This window comes from Colius striatus, chromosome 2, assembly GCF_028858725.1.
Source record: "Colius striatus isolate bColStr4 chromosome 2, bColStr4.1.hap1, whole genome shotgun sequence".
Classification (NCBI taxonomy): Eukaryota; Metazoa; Chordata; class Aves; order Coliiformes; family Coliidae; genus Colius; species Colius striatus.
In genome coordinates, this window is record NC_084760.1 from 27770150 (window position 1) to 27789818 (window position 19669).

The 19669-nt window shown below is 36.5% G+C and overlaps 1 protein-coding gene across 1 annotated transcript in view; it reads right to left on the bottom strand.

The window, feature by feature from the left end:
- PXDN (peroxidasin) overlaps positions 1–19669 on the bottom strand; it is an 86842-nt gene that overhangs the window by 24622 nt on the left and 42551 nt on the right. Inside the window, exons 7-16 of the mRNA XM_061990601.1 lie at positions 17764–17933; positions 16381–16498; positions 14105–14274; positions 12893–13165; positions 11102–11218; positions 9648–9806; positions 7724–7836; positions 6497–6653; positions 2485–2593; positions 1878–2035 (exon numbers count right to left, since the gene is read on the bottom strand). Coding sequence (XP_061846585.1) covers positions 1878–2035; positions 2485–2593; positions 6497–6653; positions 7724–7836; positions 9648–9806; positions 11102–11218; positions 12893–13165; positions 14105–14274; positions 16381–16498; positions 17764–17933 — 1544 coding nt within the window. The remainder of the gene's footprint in view (positions 1–1877; positions 2036–2484; positions 2594–6496; positions 6654–7723; positions 7837–9647; positions 9807–11101; positions 11219–12892; positions 13166–14104; positions 14275–16380; positions 16499–17763; positions 17934–19669) is intronic.

Genomic DNA, 19669 nt, shown 5'->3' on the forward strand with positions numbered 1-19669 from the left:
TTTCACAGAGTCAGATATATTGATTAGAAGGGACCTCTTACCCTGACCAAACTCCTGCTTGAAGCAAGTCTGCTTCCAGCACTGCATCAGCTCATCAGTGTCCCTGTCTAGCAGACCTGAAGACCTTGAAAGACAGACTTCTCAGCCTTTCTGGATAAGTTGGTCCAGTGATGCACCGGCCTCCTGGTGAGAAAATGTTTCCTAACATCCAATATGAACCTCCCAGGCAGCATTTTGTAGCCATTCCCCTTGTTACATGGTCTGGCACTGAAGAGGAGAATTTGTCTCCATGGTCTTTCCTTGGAATATTCCAAGATTTTACATTTTTTTAAGTCTCTGAATGGAAAATTGTCAAGCTTCTCGACTATTCCCACTGCAAACATGCTAAATAATACCTTCCTTTGGGCTCTAAGTTTTGAAATAAAACCAAATATGGACAAATGTGAGTACTAAAAACTGAGCATTAGACTAACTAAATGAAATCAGATTTTTTTTTTGTTATTTAAATTTCCCTAAAAGCCGTGTTTCTATGGATTTTGTGGGGCTAAGAAGCAAGCTCTGGTTGTGAACAGAATTTCCAATATCACAGAAAGCTGTCTGATTTCATATTCACTAATCTGTATTGTATGTCTTAACACCAATTTTCAGTAAACTTTAAGTGACTGATTACAAATCCTAGTGAAAAGCATTAACCTATTTTAACACGAGACTTAATATATTTCTAGTATTATATTCAATATGCTTGCATATGCATCTTATCAGAGAATCAAATTAAACTGTGTTGCTCATAAAATACAAGCCTTCAAAGAGCTTTTAATAGATTTTTGTAGTAAGCTATACATCACAAATTATTTACTCAGCTCTAATAATGAGTAACAAGCTTCTTTTACTAGCAAATATGGTACTTCACAAAGCTTGCAGCCTTTGTTCTTACAAATACTTGCCCAGTTCACAGTCAGAGTTAAAAGTTTTCGGAAGTTACAATAAATATTCAATTATAAACATCAAACAGAATATAATAAGTCAAAATATTTCCTCTAGATTTTCAGTGTGGCTTTTGGCTATGTCTCCGGTCTCAAATGCCCTGCTAAAACTCTACCATTATTTCCAAATGCTTTAGTTCTACATCTCAAGCCTATCCACACACATATCTACTCCCATTATGAATACGTGCTCCAGCTGGACTTTGTGAATTTGAAGTTGGACTTCAATAACTAAAAGGCGGAAATATTCAATCTCACATTTTTCTGCTATTTTTAAAAGCACAAAAAAATGGATTTCTCATTACGCCAGATCAGTGTTAAAGGAAGCAATTAGCTTAGTTTGACGTGCACTTAAAGAATGTGTGGCAAATAATTCTTTGGATTTTATCGTGGTGCACACAGAAACCTTGAGTTGTAAAGTATACATGTCTTTCTTGTATCATCTTTTCTTCTTGCAAAGGCACAGCAAGACAAAATGGTTTTACTTAAAGAAACTGATTACTTTTAATACATAACAGAAAAGTCTGTTCTGCTATGAAATAATGGTCCTAATGAATACATAGTATGCATTATCCATTTCCATTATACTGAATTTGATCAGCAGAAGAACCTCAACACAAATTTTTCCTTAATATGTCAATGTGAGGAAAAACAAAAACACTCTACTCAGAGACCTCAAACCTTAGTTACACCATAACATAGCAATGTGCAAACCAAGGACTGAACTGGGCAAACACATATATTTGGTAATGTTTTGCAAAGTCAAATACTCCACACTGATTTCAGTGCAACGGTCTGCAACTGGGACTGAGACCCAGAAGCTGTCTCCTGAAGCATTACAACTTAAGAAGGCCAATACACTTCACCGTAAAAAAATAAGGAAAGCGTACTGACTTGTTCCATTCAGGTCAACCATTAGACCGTCTTGTACATGATCTTGAATAAGCTGTAATGTCCTTTCAAATATTTCCCCAGCTCTTGCTTGCTCGACAGTGTACGGATCCCTTGGGTATCGAAATAAGGCTAGCAAATCATTTGGAGAACGAGGACGACTGATAGACAATTTGAAAAAAATTGTAAGTGTACACAGGAGTTACAAAATAACAACACTACATAAATCATGTAAGCATTCAGCGACATGATGAGTACATACCTTGGTTACTCATCTCAAAATGGAAGGCAAAAAATTTAATAAAATAATAAAACATTAAACATTTAGTAGCAATTAAACATTTAGTAGCAATTAAACATTTAGCAGCCTTTTAATAACATGTTAGCTCAGCAGAAAAACTGTTACAGCCAAAAGAGATCTCTATAGGAGTGTTTAAACAATAGGAATCCTTATATGTTAAACTATTAGCATTCCTAGAACTAATCAGATGTTAACAATGGCATTTAAATATTAAAATGGCTTCTTGCTTAAAAATAAAAATTAATTATTTTCAGTGTATAAAAGCTAACATTGACATCTCAATATTAAAAAAAAAAAAGAAGTGGATACCTGTCAAACAGATGTGTACGTGTTGAATTTATTGCTCTGTCAACAGTCGCAATTGCTTCCACAATTGATGTTTGTACAAAAGGATCTCCATTTCGGCTGACATTAGGGACTACAGAAAGAGGAATTCACATGTTATTGCAAAAATGGCCACGCACAAAAAGATACTTCTATAAAACAGAGTCTAGACACGACATCATTTCAGTTGTACAAAGTAAACCCCTGTTCTTTCAGCATTAGTTTGTCCAAATATAAAATTCTTGACCATTTTGAAATTCTATCAAAGCATATTACGGTAGAGAAAAATTAATTTAAACAGAAGTTTTAAATTTAACAGTTAACTTGCTTAAAATTCTAAACCAAAATAAAGTGAAGACAAATACATACAGCATTTAATTGTCCATTAATTAGTTCTATAACTTCAAATAAAAAGTAATTATTATTAAGAGTAGTTTTCTGGTGTGGTGCACGTATCAGCTTTCAGGTGTTGATATCAAGAGTCTGACCTCTCTAGCCACTAAAATCAATGTAAGGATTTCCTTTTAATTTCAATTAGTACTGTATTCAATATAGGAATGTAAGGAGTTTACAGGAATGTTCTACAACAAATGGAAAATTACTGATAGATTCAATTTGCCTCTTAGAACACATGCATCACATTAATTCAAAGAGATTTCACAAAAAAAAATCAAAAACCCACAAACATATTATTTTTTAAAAAAACAATAGGATTTTCTCTATTCCTAAATAGCTACAGTATATTAACATTGCTCCTCTTCTGACAGTCTACAGTAAGCAACACACATTCATTTTAAAGGACTAGAATGATCTTATTTATTTTGATCACTACTTTGTTTTTTATTTTAAGGTTTTTTTTGGTTTTTTATTTTAAAATGATCTAGCTTTTAATACTACATTAAAAATCTCATCCTTGCATGATATTTAATGGCTCTGCCTAACACTGGAAACTCACTAATGCATAGGCCCATTCATCTGCCTTTTTATCCAGTACTCAGTTGCAGATGGATGTTTGCACAGCATATCTAAGGCTAATAACCTTCCTTTCAGCTTAAACCAAGAACTACCAGATCCAGGGGCAACAGCTAACAATTTCCAGAGCGTGTTTGGATTGGAAAAAATCACACAGGAAGAAGGGTAAAGTAGGGAAAAAGTCCAAAGCAAATACACTTGAATAAAATCAGCAGATGTACAGAATCAGCTGACACAAACCTCGTTGTTTGCAAGCTTTTTATTATTACATTTTTTTTTCTTTTCTAAGCAATATTTCATTATTCCTTCATAACTGCTGGCTTAGGCTGTGTCTATGAGTTTCAGAGTCTAGACCTGGGTAATCAAACTTAACCATCTATACCATCACATAAAACAGTCCCTAGCATTCTATAGCTGTAGCTGCAGCCTTTTTCTCTGCCCTGGGGCCAGCTGACAACATACTCCCAGCATCCAACATGAGCTGATCCTTTCCACAGTGACTAATGGCAGTAATTACTAACGAATTATTAACTGTCCTCCTTGCTCGACAGCTTCACTTTCATGGCAACCACATAGAAACATTCTCAGATAAGCGACTTATCTTAAGGATAAATGTCTTTTACAGGTTTGCTACCCTCTTTTTAGTTGTGTCAGAGAGTGCTTGTATGCCATGAACGACCTCAACACTGCCACAATGCAGATGGTAAAAATCCAATCGCTGATTACCTTCACTTATGCTGTCTACAATAGATGTAACCTCATTCACTTTAGGTATGTTTTGCACAGTTATCTTTATGATTAATGGTATATGTGGGCTGACATAAACCTTGGTCAAATGTTAACTGTACTGTACTTTACTTTTGTTTAGACTATTTGCTGACAGTAGTCCTCTTTTTAGACTGATCAATAATAAAAGTTAAAGCTCCCTGCAAGCCTTTCACAAAAAAACTTTGGGGGAGGGGCTGGGGAGGGGGGGGGGAAGGTGCTGTGGAAAAAGAAGGATGAGGCAGGAGAAAAGGGGCAATTTCTTTAAGCAATGAAAATGCAATCCACACGTATCCCGCTTTACACTTAATCCAGAGATTTTTACAAAATGAAAGGACAGAAGAAAATGGTAAAACAAAAGCGTCTTTAAAATATTATCAAACATGGCCATCAAAACGTGTCCTGTGGCTTCTATGTGCTTGACTTTATTCTGTCTCAATTTTAGAAAAGCATTGTTATGCATTAAAATAATTCATAAAACACTAACTTTATTTAAAAGAAATGCTGACATGCAAGTTTTAGGCATTTCTTGCTATGACATTATTAGCGTTATCCAGATAGCAAAAATCCAGTACTTATGATCTGTTCACCTGTCCTCCTTGCTTCTCCAGTTTATGGTTTTACAGCAACCATAAACAGTATCTGAAACATCATTTACATTTTCAGATTGAATGCAGATTAATCAGGGTAGTTTCACTTATTTTATGTTTATTGGTGCTACAGTTTACATGAAAAATAATCACATTAAAATTAAATACTAGCATCAAGTTTTGCAGCTGCCTTCATGAAAATTAATCACGTTAAAATTAAATACTAGCACTGAGTTTTGTAGTTTCCTTCAGGAGCTAAGAATGAGCACTTAACACCAGCACAAAGAGAACGAAACTGATTTCCATCAGGGTTATAGTTCAATTTATGGTTTGATTTTTCAGACCTCTTATTGATTTGAGATCTGGCTTTTTTTTAAAAATAAACTCCTTTTTTTCTATGCATCTCCAGAGTAATCAAGATTAATCGATTTTTACAGACTTTCATTTGCAGGCTTCATAGAATCATAGAACGGTAGGGTTGGAAGGGACCTTTAGACATCATCTAGTCCAATCCCCCTGCAGAAGCAGGTTCACCTGGATCAGGTCGCATAGGAACATGTCCAGGTGGGTCTTGAAGACCTCCAAGGAAGGAGACTCCACACTCTCCCTGGGTAGTCTGTGCCAGTGCTCCGTTACCCTCCGTTCATATATGTAGATTACACCTTACCATTAAATGATTCCTAGCCCTGCAATTTTTCTCTGAGAAGTCACCTCCGCAGATTGAAGAAATATTACTTTTTATAGAGACAGGGACAGATTGACAGTCTACTAGAAGCAGCTTAAGACAGGGAATATCATAGTTTTATTGATAACATATGACTGATATTAATACATTAGAAAAATCCTTGATAAATATTTATTATTTTGGAAACAAAATACAGAACATCAGATAGAACACTATAAAACAATATCTGATACGTTGAAGAAATCACTGCTCGATATTCATTTTTCAATGATACAGGAACATTTTGTGTCATTTTCTACAGAAGACCTAGAATGACACCATTTCTGTAATATTTTCCATCAAAATGAGTCTGAAAAATCAGTATTTTTACTAAATAGGTCAGAAAAGCATCAAGGTGTAATAAAATCATTTCCTTAGCCTCTTTGGATATTTTATTTTCAATTATTTTACATTAATCATAGATAACTATTATATACCATTACTTACAAATATTACTTTCAAATACTTGAATAACCTTAAATATTATTTTCTTTTTGTTTTTGCCTTTAGCCTGTGAATATTATTATGACTTTCCTGAACTCTTTTCACAACTGTTGCAGCATAATTTTCAACCAAGTGCTTTAAGTGTCTCTTTAAGGATGCCACAGAACTTTTTGTCTAATCCCTAAAGATTAAGACTGTAGATTCCACTACCAAACTTTAATAGGTCCAAATAATATCTCAAGAGGAAAGCAGTATGACTAACTGGAACCAAAAACATTGTTTGTTTTGAAGCTTAACTCCTGGAGATGTTTTGGCTGACATATTCCCATCTTACTCCCTGCCTGAATTAAATGAAGAAAAAAAGAAAAAAGGAAGAGAATATTATGTGAGAAAAAGAAAAATAATAATCAAAGAAAGAATTTAACTTTTTTGCATCTTAAAAAATTAATCAATTAGAATAAAACTAATTATCTAACTCATGTCTCTGGTTAGTACATCTTACCGTTAACACTGAGCACCATACTAACTGAGGAGTAGCCTATGGTATTCCGGGCAACACACTCATATCGACCTTCATCGGCTGTTCCAACATCACGAATAGTAAGAAATCCCTCTGGACTAACATGAAATTTCCCACTCTCAGTTACCTGTACTCCATCCTGCATCAAAGCACAACATTTAGTTATTCTAAACATTGTTTGTTTTAAAAACTGAATTTTTGGTTTTTTTTTTTTTTTTTTTTTTTTACATTTCATGTATGTTTCTATTTTTTATGTCAAGATAATAGTCCAAGAGACACAGAAAAAAACCTCACACACTGTTACATTGACAGGGGGACTTCCATATACTTCTAAATTGTACAGTGTACTTAATTGCTTTAAAAGTGTTCATTATTACAAAGTATTTTAACAGTTACAGGTCCTTGCCACATAAAAAATAAGACAGCACCTCTTGAGAACAAGTATATTTCATTTTACTCAAAATTAACCAACTAAAAAAGATTTCAAGAGCTTTGTATGTATCAGTTCCTCATGTGCTATGTGTTTAGAAGCTATTTACAGTACATTAAATGTTCACTAATTGCAGAGATGGTAATCAAGAAAATTGAAGACCAGCATTAGCAACCCACTGATTCACCAGTAAGTCTGCTAATAACTCTAATAGTTTGATATAACAATTATTGCACCAATGGAAATCAAAGCTAGAAACTGGTTACCAAAGAGTTACTGAAACATGTCCTGGTTGAAGTGTCAAATTAACACTGTCAAAGGGCTCAGTAACCTAGTATTTTTTTACACCTTTGTATCTATCATACAATTGAAAATGGGACTATTTATAGGATACTTGCACAGAACTGTCACTAAAATACATAGGCCTGCATTATGAATTTTAGTTGGTCTGTATAGTCATAGAGTTGTTGCAGTTGGAAAAGACCTTTAGAAAAGATCAATTACAACCATGACTTCTGTAACCATATATATTTTTTAATATATGTAAAATTCAGGTTTGATATCTATATAAATTCTCTGTATTAAAGAAGATTTGCTGATTAAACTTGAGGTAACGTTTTCAGACACTAGAGCAAGCAATATAATTTGACAACGCAGAGGGGTTGGACTAGATGTCCCTTCCAACCCTACCGTTCTATGAACGTGCACTTTAAATAGTTAGTTTTGAAGAAACAGGAAGGCCACTGCCTTTCTGCAACAACCAAACAAATATCTAGTACCTTATTCCATGTAATTACTGGCTCTGGCTCTCCTTGAGCACTGCATGGGATCTGCACATTTGTGCCAACCTCAACTGTCATGTCACTGGGAACACTTGCAAATACAGGAGTCACTGAAAAAATAAATGATACATTGAAAAGATATGAAATACTATTTGTGCAAGACAATTAAAGAAGAGGTCATTATGGTTCATTTTTTTCAGTTATCTAACCTTTCTTAATCTATAAACCTATTCTGTTTGCAAGTTTTTAGTTGCTTAGAAGTTTTTATAGCACCAATCAAATTTGGCCCTGGCATTAAATTGTATGCAAACAACTGTCAAGAACCAGAAACTGTTTCAAAAAAGGTATCCAGAGGCAGGCATCCAGCACTGGGAGGCAAGAGAGTCTGGCTCTGTATATGTGAGCCATGTCATGCCAGCAAATAGACCTGGACTATTAATCTGTACTCATGAATACAAATTTAGTCACAGTGACTCACTGACTAGACATTCCTCAGATGAACTGTCCTTTTGCTATAAGGCCATAAGTTTTCTCTTACACAATTGAAAACAGCAATGAAAGTATGGAGAGTTCCAATTTCAAACTGCATATGCAGCCTTCAATCCTGTATTTACTATCTTTTGATGACTGAATTTTGCAACGAGTTACAAATAAATCATTTAATTAAACTTTACTTAAATTCAGCGAAGTTTAATAAAGCCAGATAGCTGTAAAGCTTTTTTTAAACTGAGTTTTGTTTTATGCTATTTTAGTTGACAATGTTATATAGGTGAAAATAAATCTCCATTTTGATAAATCAGTCTCTCAGTACTACTCAACTAAGAATAATCAATTAAACTTTTTTCTGACAAACATCTAAGCTCAGGAAGATATCTGAGCCTCCTTCACTGCTTAAATGTTTAAAATGAGGTCACTAACATGAAATGCATTGAATGAGATGTTTAATTTCCTTGAACTTAGTTAAACACTAAAGTACTTAACTAAATTTTCAATATTAATATGATTCCAATTAATGCTAAAAGTAGCTTAGAATTTCCTTGAAGAAAAACATAAGAGAAATGTAGTGTTGGTGTTTTTTGTCCTGTTGCAGCTTATTTTAAGTATAAGGAATGGCTTCTCTTTGTGAAGGTCATTCTCCTGTTGTAAAACTAAGTGTTCTGCTTCTGGACATCAAAACATTATGTTACTGACACTATTCAGTTAACAGGACATACTCTTACAAGAAACTAGGCTTATCACAAACCAAAATATTTTCCCAAGCATAGGAACACACTCATCCTCAAAGCAAGTCTATGTTCTCTATAAAAAAAGAGTAAATGAAAGAGATAAACCTCTTTCACAGAGGATGGACTGGTCTAAAGGAATTAAACTCTGTACAAATAGTGATAAATGTCCATACATGTTGTTTATTAAAATCTACCTGGAATCTAAAAATAGATATACTCAGAAATAATGACCAGAAATACAAAATTATAGCAACACCCTGGACAGCAAGTTTTTAGGCAACAAATGATATAGTCTCATTTTAACAAGCTTTTATGAATTTGAAAAAAAAAAAAAAAAAAGAAAGGTTGTAAGCTTATGTAGTCTCCAAGTTACTTTGAACAAAGCCTGTCAGGGCACATTGTGCCACATGCTCAATTTATAACAACAGATAAAACATCTTATAAATCAAAACTAGCAACTTAAAAATTATTGTAAAATGCAGTAAAATACCTGAAGCACTATCCAAGCTCAGATTAAAAAGCATTTTTTTCATTCCAAACAAAGATGAATTATTTATATTAACATTTTGTGCCATCAAAAATAATTCTCAGTCTTTCCTTTTAGGAAAAAACCAAATCAAACATAATACTGTGTGTTTTAGCTTAAGCTTAAATACCAATTCTTTTTTTTCAGCAGCTGTACATGGAGAATGTACCTCTAGGCTGTACGGTCAGGTATACAACAATTCTTTGAGATCCAATAATGTTGACAGCTTGGCATTCATACTGCCCTTGGTCATGCAGAGCAACCCTGGAAATCCTTAGGGTTCCAGAGGATAGAACTAAGTGTCTTCTGTCAACAGACAACTGGCCTCCTGAAACACAGAACAACAGTGTTTGCTATTTATGGCAGTGCAGAAGAAAGTCACTTTGCATCAGAAAAAGAGAAAGCTGAAAGACTTTAAATTTGATAAAACATTAGGAAAAAATTAAACTCCCTTTAAAAAGAAGTTTGAAACTTTTACTTTTCAGAACATAAACACACAAAGGAAATAAAACCTACATATGCACACAATCATAATCCTGGTCTCTTCTGTTTGTGGCAAAAATAAATATTTTCATTTAAGACATGTGATAAAGCATCTGAATGAGAAGGCATCACAAGAACAATAATAACAAATATCACTGTTCAATTTAATATTATTGCCGTGTTTTATGTCCAGAAGGAAGTTGCCATGAAGTATGATGAACGTGACATTCTCAGTCATATGATTTAGTTTTATGTATTTCTGTGGGGAGCAGTGGGAAGCACATTAAGTTCCTGTCAAAGTGTCCACAGAATCATAGAATGGTAGGGGTTGGAAGTGACCTTTAGAGATCATCTAGTCCAACTCCCCTGCAGAAGCAGGGTCACCTAGATCAGGTCACATAGGAACATCACCAGGCAGGCCCTGAAGACCTCCAAGGAAGGAGACTGTACACCCTCCCCGGGCAGCCTGTGCCACTGCTCCATCATCCTCACAGTAAAATAGTTTTTTCTTCATTTAAATGGAACTTTTTGTGTTCCTGCTTCATCTCATTACCCCTTGTCCTGTTGCTAGCTACAACAAAAAAAAAGGGATACCCCAATCTCCTGACATCCACCATTTATATACTTGTAAATGTTAATGAGATTCCCCCTCAGTCTCTTCTTCTCTAGACTAAATAACCCCATTTCCTGCAGCCTTTCCTCATAAGGAAGTGTTCCTGTCAATGCACATTAAGTGATGGAAATACAGTTATATTGACGCCAGTTACAAGTTGTATTGTTGTGGTTTCTGAAGAGCACATATCCCACCTCATTTCGGATCTCTAGTTAATGACAGTCATCTCCATTTCTTCCGTAGAAAACCAGCAGTGATTGGTATTGCCACACATGATTTGGCTCATATTTCTTATTATAGAGACCCATATTTTAGTGACTTTTACTGAATAATAAAAAATGCTTAGGCAGTTAGCTTCTGTCAGACACCTTGACTTTTGTAGCTAAAGCAAAAAGAGATAAGCCCTGTTTCCTTCAGAGACTCAAGCATCTAAATGAAGCCATGCAATTCCTTTCAGTGTATGAGTGATTTCAAAATAACAGCTAAACTATTCTAGCATTTTAAAAGTAAAACCAGAATATGCTTACCTCCTTTAGTCCAAGCAATAACAGGCTGGGGATAGCCTTGTGCTTCACAAGGGAAGTCAACAGTTTGTCCCTCAATCACTGTTTTGTCTTGAGGAGTGACAGTAAACTGAGGTAGAGCTACAGAAGAGAAAATAAACTCGTTTAAAAAAAAAGAAAAGAAAAAAACCCCATGATTGTCTGAAAAGACATAGTTTCCCTTGTGACCTGAATAGCTCATATTAATGGGAAAAGAGATGCTAATGGATCTCTTTTATATTGTGACTGCTATAGGGCAAAGAGTTAGAGCTGCTACTTGTGCCATCTTTCTTATGGGCTGTGAATATCAAGTTGTGACTCAGTCCAGTGAAGGCTTCTGGGAACAATGCCATAGATTAAAACAAGAGGTACTGGAATATTTGTAGAATCAAACACAGAGTGTTCTCTGCATTAAAAATACCTTCTCTTCTTTCTCTCAAAAAATCCTCAGCTATATTGTGAAGAAATATAGTTGCTTATTTTCTTCTTTACTCAAAAGGGAAGTAGTGAGTAGCGAGTGGGCCAATTTCTGCAGTAGCATCACAGCATTATCAGTGTGAGAGGTAATTTGTCTCTCAAAACACAATCATTCATTGATGAATAATAAATGAAGAAACCATGCAGACCAGTCATTTTGTATAGCTTTAAAAACTGAACTCATAAACAAAGCATTTGCAACCTAAAGCGCTTGTCAACTAGAGATCTTAGAATGAGAATCATAGAATAATAGAATGGTAAGGTTGGAAGGGACCTTTAGAGATAATCTAGTCCAACCTCCCTGCAGAAGCAGGTCAACCTAGATCAGGTCACGTAGGAACATGTCCAGGTGGGTCTTGAAGACCTCCAAGGAAGGAGTCTCCACAACCCCTCTGGGCAGCCTGTGCCACTGCTCCCTCACCTGAACAGTGAAATAGTTTTTTCTTCTATTTAAGTGGAACTTTTTGTGTTCCAGTTTTATCCCATTACCCCTTGTCCTGTTGCTACCTACAACAGAAAAAAGGGATGCCCCAACCTCCTGACACCCACCATTTAGATATTTGTAAATATTAATAAGATCCCCCCTCAGTCTTCTCTTTTCTAGACTAAACAGCCTCAGTTTCCACAGCCTTTCCTCCTATGAAAGATTAAACAAATGTAAAGGTTACTCAAAATGTTTGGAAATACAAGTTCCAGCACAAAATCATTAGCAAAAAATATTCTTCATACATATAAGAGGCTTTGATATATTGTTCTCAAAATACTTTATAGTCATATTATTGACATAAAATACCAAAATTATATCAATGTCAATAAGTTAGAGTACTTTGACTTTTGTTTTGTAGAAAAGCTGTGCTAACACCTTGGCTGGCAGAGTGATACCTTCCATAAAACTCAGCAGAAAATGTTCCCACATTCACTGAAGTGTCTACAAAAGAAAGGCAGCACAGATCTGTACTCAAAACTCTATTTCCAGTACTCTATGCAGAAATTATAATCTCTAGGACTGCTGCTTGTTACAGAAAAAAATTAATCCCCACAAATTTGACACTGCGTGTTTACTCCTGTAGGCAAACAAAGCATAATAAGAAATGCCCATTTCAAAACACCAGTGACTAACTTCTGAGAATAGTCAATGAAACTTTCCCGTGGAGTACACTAGAATAGTGTAGTTTAAAAACTTTTATCATTTTAGTTCAGCTCTGACAACTCAGAAGAAAAGGTAAAACTACACAATTTAAAGTAACGATCTTCCTAATACGTTTTACAGCATGTCACTCCTAGTTTAACATTACCCACCTTGGACTATGATGTATGCAGTTGCCTGGATATCATCTATGCTATTAGTTGCAAAACAAGTATATTCGCCACTGTCATCCTGCTTCACATTTTGTATGTAAAGTCCTCCTGATGGAGTTATTGTGATGCGAGGGTCACTTGGTAGAGGGGTTCTGTCTCCTTTGGTCCAGGTAATTCGTGGCTGAGGGTGTCCAGTTGCACTGCATTCCAAGGTAACACTCTCTCCAACTAGCACTTCAGTATTTTGTGGGTGGATCACAAAACTTGGCCGGGCTGTGAGAAAAGAGTGATGCCTAAATATGATTTTTAGCTCACAAAGTGCTAATTTAGCTGAATGTTGCAATATTTTGGGGAATCTATGGTATTTTTAATAGCTCTGATACAACATAACTCTAATCTTGGTGCAAATTCTGCCTTGCTTTAAGCAAATATCTAGATGCAGATATTTATAAATATCAATAGATAAAAAACTAAAAACTCATATAGTTGCACTGATGCTTTTTCATAACTGTCACCAAATTTATTTTCAAGTACTTCCTTCTCATTTGCTAATCTATAAAAGGAGCTGTTCAGAAACATAGACACTGAATCCTGAAACCAAAATTTTTACGCTGTAAGTGCACAACTCCCCCCCCACCCAAACTGATTAAGCTACATTTTAGTAACTTTTCCCTACTGCATATGTGCTTTATGGTAACATTTTAAGCTCACCTAATGCTGAGTGTCAAAACAAAATTTTCTCACAGTAAAGTTTGGCATGTAAAAACATTACAGTCCTGGAAAGGAATTTAGTGCTTGCAAACACGAAAATGCTGGCTAGACAGAGATTCAGGCTAAAAAGCTCCTGAGTAACGATGGCTGGACAGGGTGTGACAAAGCTTTCATGAGTGGCCTTTATGAAAGCTTGTGGTTTTCAGGTACTCAGACAGAAAGTTATTGCACTGAGCAGTGTTGCAATGTAACAGCCTCTTTTCCTAACCCTTCTACTAACAGCCTATAAGATCATCACAGTTCCACATTATAATAAACACATTCATTAACTGGCTGATACGCAGTTTTAATTCTAGGAATATTATAACTTCATGATCTAGTTCTTAAGACACATAAGAAATCACCATGTCAATAACATACACGAGTCAAAGCGTCCTATTTTTAGCAATCTTATTAGCAAAAGGGTTCTCTATCTGAAAATTCAGACTTGATGTTCCTTACCTGGCGATTCAAAGTATCTTAGAGTAACTTCCTGAGTTTTCACTTCTCCGGCCACATTTTTTGCCATGCACTGGTAAATGCCTTGGTCTGTTTCTTGAGTATTCTGAATCATTAACGTGCCATCATCTAGCAAGTTTAAACGGGAATCTTCTTTCATACTGAGCTCGTTACTGTGAAGAAAATAATCTGCTGGAGTTAAATCTTTAAATCATAAGCACAGAAAACTGTCAAATAATAAAACTCCAAATATATCACCCAAAATAACTTGGGGAGGGGGAAGCATTTTCTGTGTTAAGTAAAATGATAGAGCTTTTCATTTTCTGCTAAAGAGAAGAAGGCGGCACACACAAAATGAATTGATAAATATGACATCTTCAAAATGAAAAGCCAAAATACTTTTATGAGTGAAATCTTACAGGGGGAAAAAAAGTGAACTAAATAAACAGGCCTCACTTTCCTTTAGGCTGTTCTAACTGGGAAATCAATTTAAAATGTTTCTACTGCAAGACAGAACACTCAAGATACTTTCACTAGGAGAGAGGTTAGTTGCTATACCTCTGTCTAGAGTGCTTAAGGAGCACTAATGAACCTGAACCTATAATTTATACTGACTTGAAATATAAGATTGGGTCTTCAGGCTATGTCATGGTTGCATTTCTGTAACATTAACTAAGAACAGTTAAAGGGTTTTATGAAAGAACTGTTTCCCACTCCATTCCTCACTACACAATGAAGAAAGCACTGAGGAAGGATGAGATCTCAACTCCTATGTACAAAACGCAGCCTGACTGCTGATCTGTTCAACATACTGCTCAACAGGTCAATGGCTTTTGACTGAAATCTTGCCATATTCAACTACCTTGCAGAGAGCTTTGCTCTCATTCATGCGGCCAGGAAGCAAGCCAGAGTCAATAATCCCACACCCCAAGCTCAAATTTCTTCAGAAAACTGTTTCATATGTGTATTCTGAATACATGTTTTCTTTGTTTATTATAAAAAGTACACGAGCCAAAGAAAATCTTAATGAAATAATTATACCATCCAAGCTGAAGGCTCTGTTCTTGACATACTTTGTAAACACTATACGCTTGCTGCACGTGGGGTTCTCTCTGACAAAATGCTATAGAACCATAATTCTGCACTGTTCCATTTTATGAGCAACTAAAAAACTAAAATTGTTCAGAATTTACAGAATGTATAATTTACAGAATGGTTCAGAATGTGACAGAATTTATTTTCTGGATCAGGTTCTTCATTTCTACAAGAGTATTATTAAGCCAAAGCCTGATTAAGCTAGTGTCAAACTCGCAATTCAAGTATCCATTGTAATTTCAGGTTAGTTTAAGAGGGGCAGTGTTCTGCCACATGTTTGGTTCAGCTGTGCTGTGTCCAGCGCTATTAGAGGGACCTAAGCTGTGGGCAGAGCTTGAGTAGCCATTCTGCAGTGGGCTGGCCCTTAGGCTGCTGAAAGACACATGTTCTTTATAGGCCCTTTCCTCCATCCTATAAGCAGTGAGGACAAGTAATGGAGCAAGTTACCCACAGAGCTTGTGCCACCTCCTTTTTTGGAAGCTTTTAAGACTCAACTGGATAAAGAAACCTGGCACAATCCTGCTTTGAGCAGAAGGCTGTACCAAAGACCTCCTGAGATCCTGTCCAACCTGAGTCACCCTACAATCCTGTGATATACGCACTTGCCTGCCCTCCATCTGCTAGTCTATGTACCAGTCTAGGGAGCCTGGAACATTCTGTGATTTTGTGATATTTCTCTTCTCCCGGAATGGACCTACACCTTGGAGGAAAGCTGCCTCCGAGGAGCTAGGGGTCAGGGAAGACCATATCTGAAACTTCTTATTCAGTTGGAGTCCTTTAAAAAAGCAGCTTTTGCTCTGTCTCAAAATGTATGTAAACACTAGCTAACTCACAAACTACATGTGCAACACCTCCACATTGGATTGCCTGGTACTTACACACAAATGATCTAGTTTTACAGGCAAGAGCAATTTTGCAGTTACAACTACAGTTGAAAATCGTACTGGTAGTATTATAGTCATAAATCAATTTTTCCTGAAGTTATCAGCTCTTAAGTATTTACAATTCCTAATCAAAGAGATCTGAGCCATTATTACTTTGTATACTTCTTTTAATTACAGTAAGTTTCTGCTGTAATTGTTGATATACTAGCAGGTAATCCATGTAGACATGCACATAGAAATGTACACACACAGAGACAAACATACTTACATCATGTTTCTATCTTCCTCTTTCAAACTTACTTGTTTCGAAGCCAGATAATTTCTGGTTTAGGATTGCCTTCAGCTCTGCAAGTGAAGTACACTGTATTCCCTGAGGTAACATCCACATCCTGAGGCTCTGATGTAATTCTTGGCCTCTCTGTATCAACAATAAAACATATAAGGAACTCAGTTGTTTTAAAACTACTAAGGAACAGTAAATTAAAATATTTCCATACACCTTGTAGAAAAATATTTTTCACAAATGTTTTAACTTATAGTATTTGTATGCTCAAATAGGATTAAATGCACTTTTCCCTAGGCAAAAGTGTCTGCAGGCTTTCTGACCTCCTCCATTGTTTCTTAGGACCTTTTAGCAGACTGGAAGTAGACTGTGCAAATCTGTATCAGGTTCTAAAGTAGCTGTTTTATTTATTTGATCAGAGGTTCAATTTGCTTATGAAGGAAAAACTTTAAAGCAGCAAGCACAAGTGCTATTTAAAATAACTTCCTCTAGATAAGTATCAGTGCCTAAACTGCCTCCTACAGAATAATTTGTCCAGTTTGCTTCCTGCAGTTTCCATATTCAGGTTCCTCAGACATGCAGAGAGCTGGCAAGATGCCATGTGAATTGTTCTTGCACCAAATCCCCTTTCTATTAGTTTTTTCAAGAACCCTGTAGATGCTTATGGTCATAATTCTCATGATCAGAATCATATCCAACACATTAAAAAAAAGGACAATTTACTTATTTTATATTTTGGCCTCATCAAATGGCTGGGCAGGTCAATGCCCACAGCTTGATGAGAAATACTCATTTTGATTTTGGAACAACAGCAGTGCAGAGCCAGACCCCAGGGTGCCCACAGTGCCAAACCTTTACATCTCTAGGCTGAAGGAATACAGATGAACAAAAGGAGGATAATAAAAGTGCTTGTCCATTAATACCCTCAGTGACAGTGCCTGTTCAGGACACTACTTGTAACTACAGTTGCACGAAAAAGAAATCTAGCAACCCTACCCCAATTCAAATAATATCAACATAATTTTTAGTAATAAGATCTGTGAAATCAGGAGCAATTCCATACAGTTTGTTTCTTCTCTTTTCCTTTTACAGAAAGGAATGAAGGACACCATACAATATTAACACCAAAGATCGTGGCTGACAGTCCTTTTATGATCAAAACTAAAATATAAAAAGGAAACATAATCTCTTTCTAGAGTTTCGAGTTCCTCAAGGAGAAATTTCAAATATGGCTATATTTGTTTCATTTAAAATAGGCTGAAGGGTAAAAGCAGATTAAAAATGAGAAGTAAATAACCAGTATTGACCAGAGATGGTCAGCATTATCAAAGAGAACAGAACAATAACAGTTTATGTAGATTTAGCATGTTAAAGAAGCCATCAGGAAGTGGCACACCCACCACAGTTAAGTTCTTCTGGTGTTATCGTGGCCACTGATCTTCCCTGGATCCTTCGTGGATATTCACAGGTAGCAGCTGCTTGAGCATTACCCGACTCTGCGTAGGTCTTCAACAGCTCTGCCAGCCACAGGATTTCACAGTCACAGTGAAGAGCGTTGGAATCCAAGCGCCTGCACAACACAGGATGTAGCCACAACACCTGTTAGCAAGCTTTGACTATTTTGCTGGGATCAGAATGGTTCTTCAATGCCAACCTAGGATTACAGACACCGGGCAATACGAGATACAGGTGGCAGTCACTTGCTTACCTGCATTCTAGCAGTCTTTATTACAAAATACATTATTATTTTTACTGCATAGGAGGGGCTGTGTTCAACATAAAAAGTACTTAAGCAATGTTTCATTTCTAACCCCAAAATTCAGTGAATACAGTGGGTTTTATTTGGACGTTACACAAGCTTTGCTTAAATAAGGAACTTACAGCCATTCTCCCCATGGGGTTTTTTTGTTGCTGTTGTTTAATACTTTATTATTACACCAACTTCACTGCTAATCTGACATTTTTATAATTTCCCATTTTGCTGCTCAAGCAACTGAGACAAAGACCTATAGTTTTACCTAAGCACTAAACTCTATTTGAGTTCATTGGGTCAGTAACTTTGTAAAACACCTGCAGATAACAAGAACCCACATATATTGTCAATTTTCTTTCTAATAGTGCAGGCCCTGTTACTAACGAACTTTCTGGTGGAGGGCCCTGTAGAAAAAAAAACATTAAACATCAAAAAATATTTTGAGCAGGTGGGGGAGCAGGCAGCTGTGGTAGCAACCCTGGCAAAATGTTCTTTTCAAAGAAATGAAGCGACACAGTCAGCAAGTTCACCGATGACACTAAACTGGGGGGAGTGGCTGACAAATGAGAAGGCTGTGCTGCCATTCAACAAGACCTGGACAGGCTGGAGGGTTGGGCGGGGAGAAATTTAATGAAATTCAACAAGGTCAAGTGTAGAGTCTTGCATCTGGGAAAGAAGAACCCCATGTACCAGTACAGGTTGGGGAATGAACTCTTAGAGAGTTGTGCAGGGGAAAGGGACCTGGGGGTCCTGGTGGGCAGCAAGATGACCATGAGTCAGCAATGTGCCCTCGTGGCCAAGAAGGCCAATGGCATCCTGGGGTGGATTAGAAAGGCTGTGGGCAGTAGGTCGAGAGAGGTTCGGCTCCCCCTGTACTCTGCCCTTGTGAGACCACATCTGGAATATTGTGTCCAGTTCTGGGCCCCTCAGTTCAAGAAGGACAGGGAGCTGCTGGAGAGAGTTCAGCACAGGGCCACCAAGATGATGAAGGAAGTGTAACATCTCCCTTATGATCAAAGGCTGAGGGACCTGGGGCTATTTAGCTTAGAGGAGACTGAGGGGTGATCTTATTCATGTTTACAAATACATAAAGGACGGGTGTCAGGAGGATGGAGCCAGGTTGTTCTCAGTGATGTCCAATGATAGGACAAGGGACAACAGGTAAAAACTGGAACATAAGAGGTTCCAAAGAAATACAAGGAAAAATTTCTTCACTGTGAGAGTGAAGGAGCACTGGAACAGGCTGACCAGATGGGCTGTGGAGTTTCCTTCTCTGGGAACATTCAAAACCCAGCTTGTCCTGGACAAGCTCTTATGTGATCTATGCTAGGTGATCGTGCTCTGGCAAAGAGTTTGGAGTCCCTTCCAGCCCTTGAGATTCTGTGATTAAGCACAGAAATCTGTAACATAAAATACACCTATACATAGATTGGAAATAAACTGCATGGCAAAGCAACCTCCATTTGGTGTATCTCTTGAGGTAGTAAATTTTTTTATAATTTTATCTTTTTTTTTTATCTTTTAATATTTTTTAATCTCTTGTACAAACACCC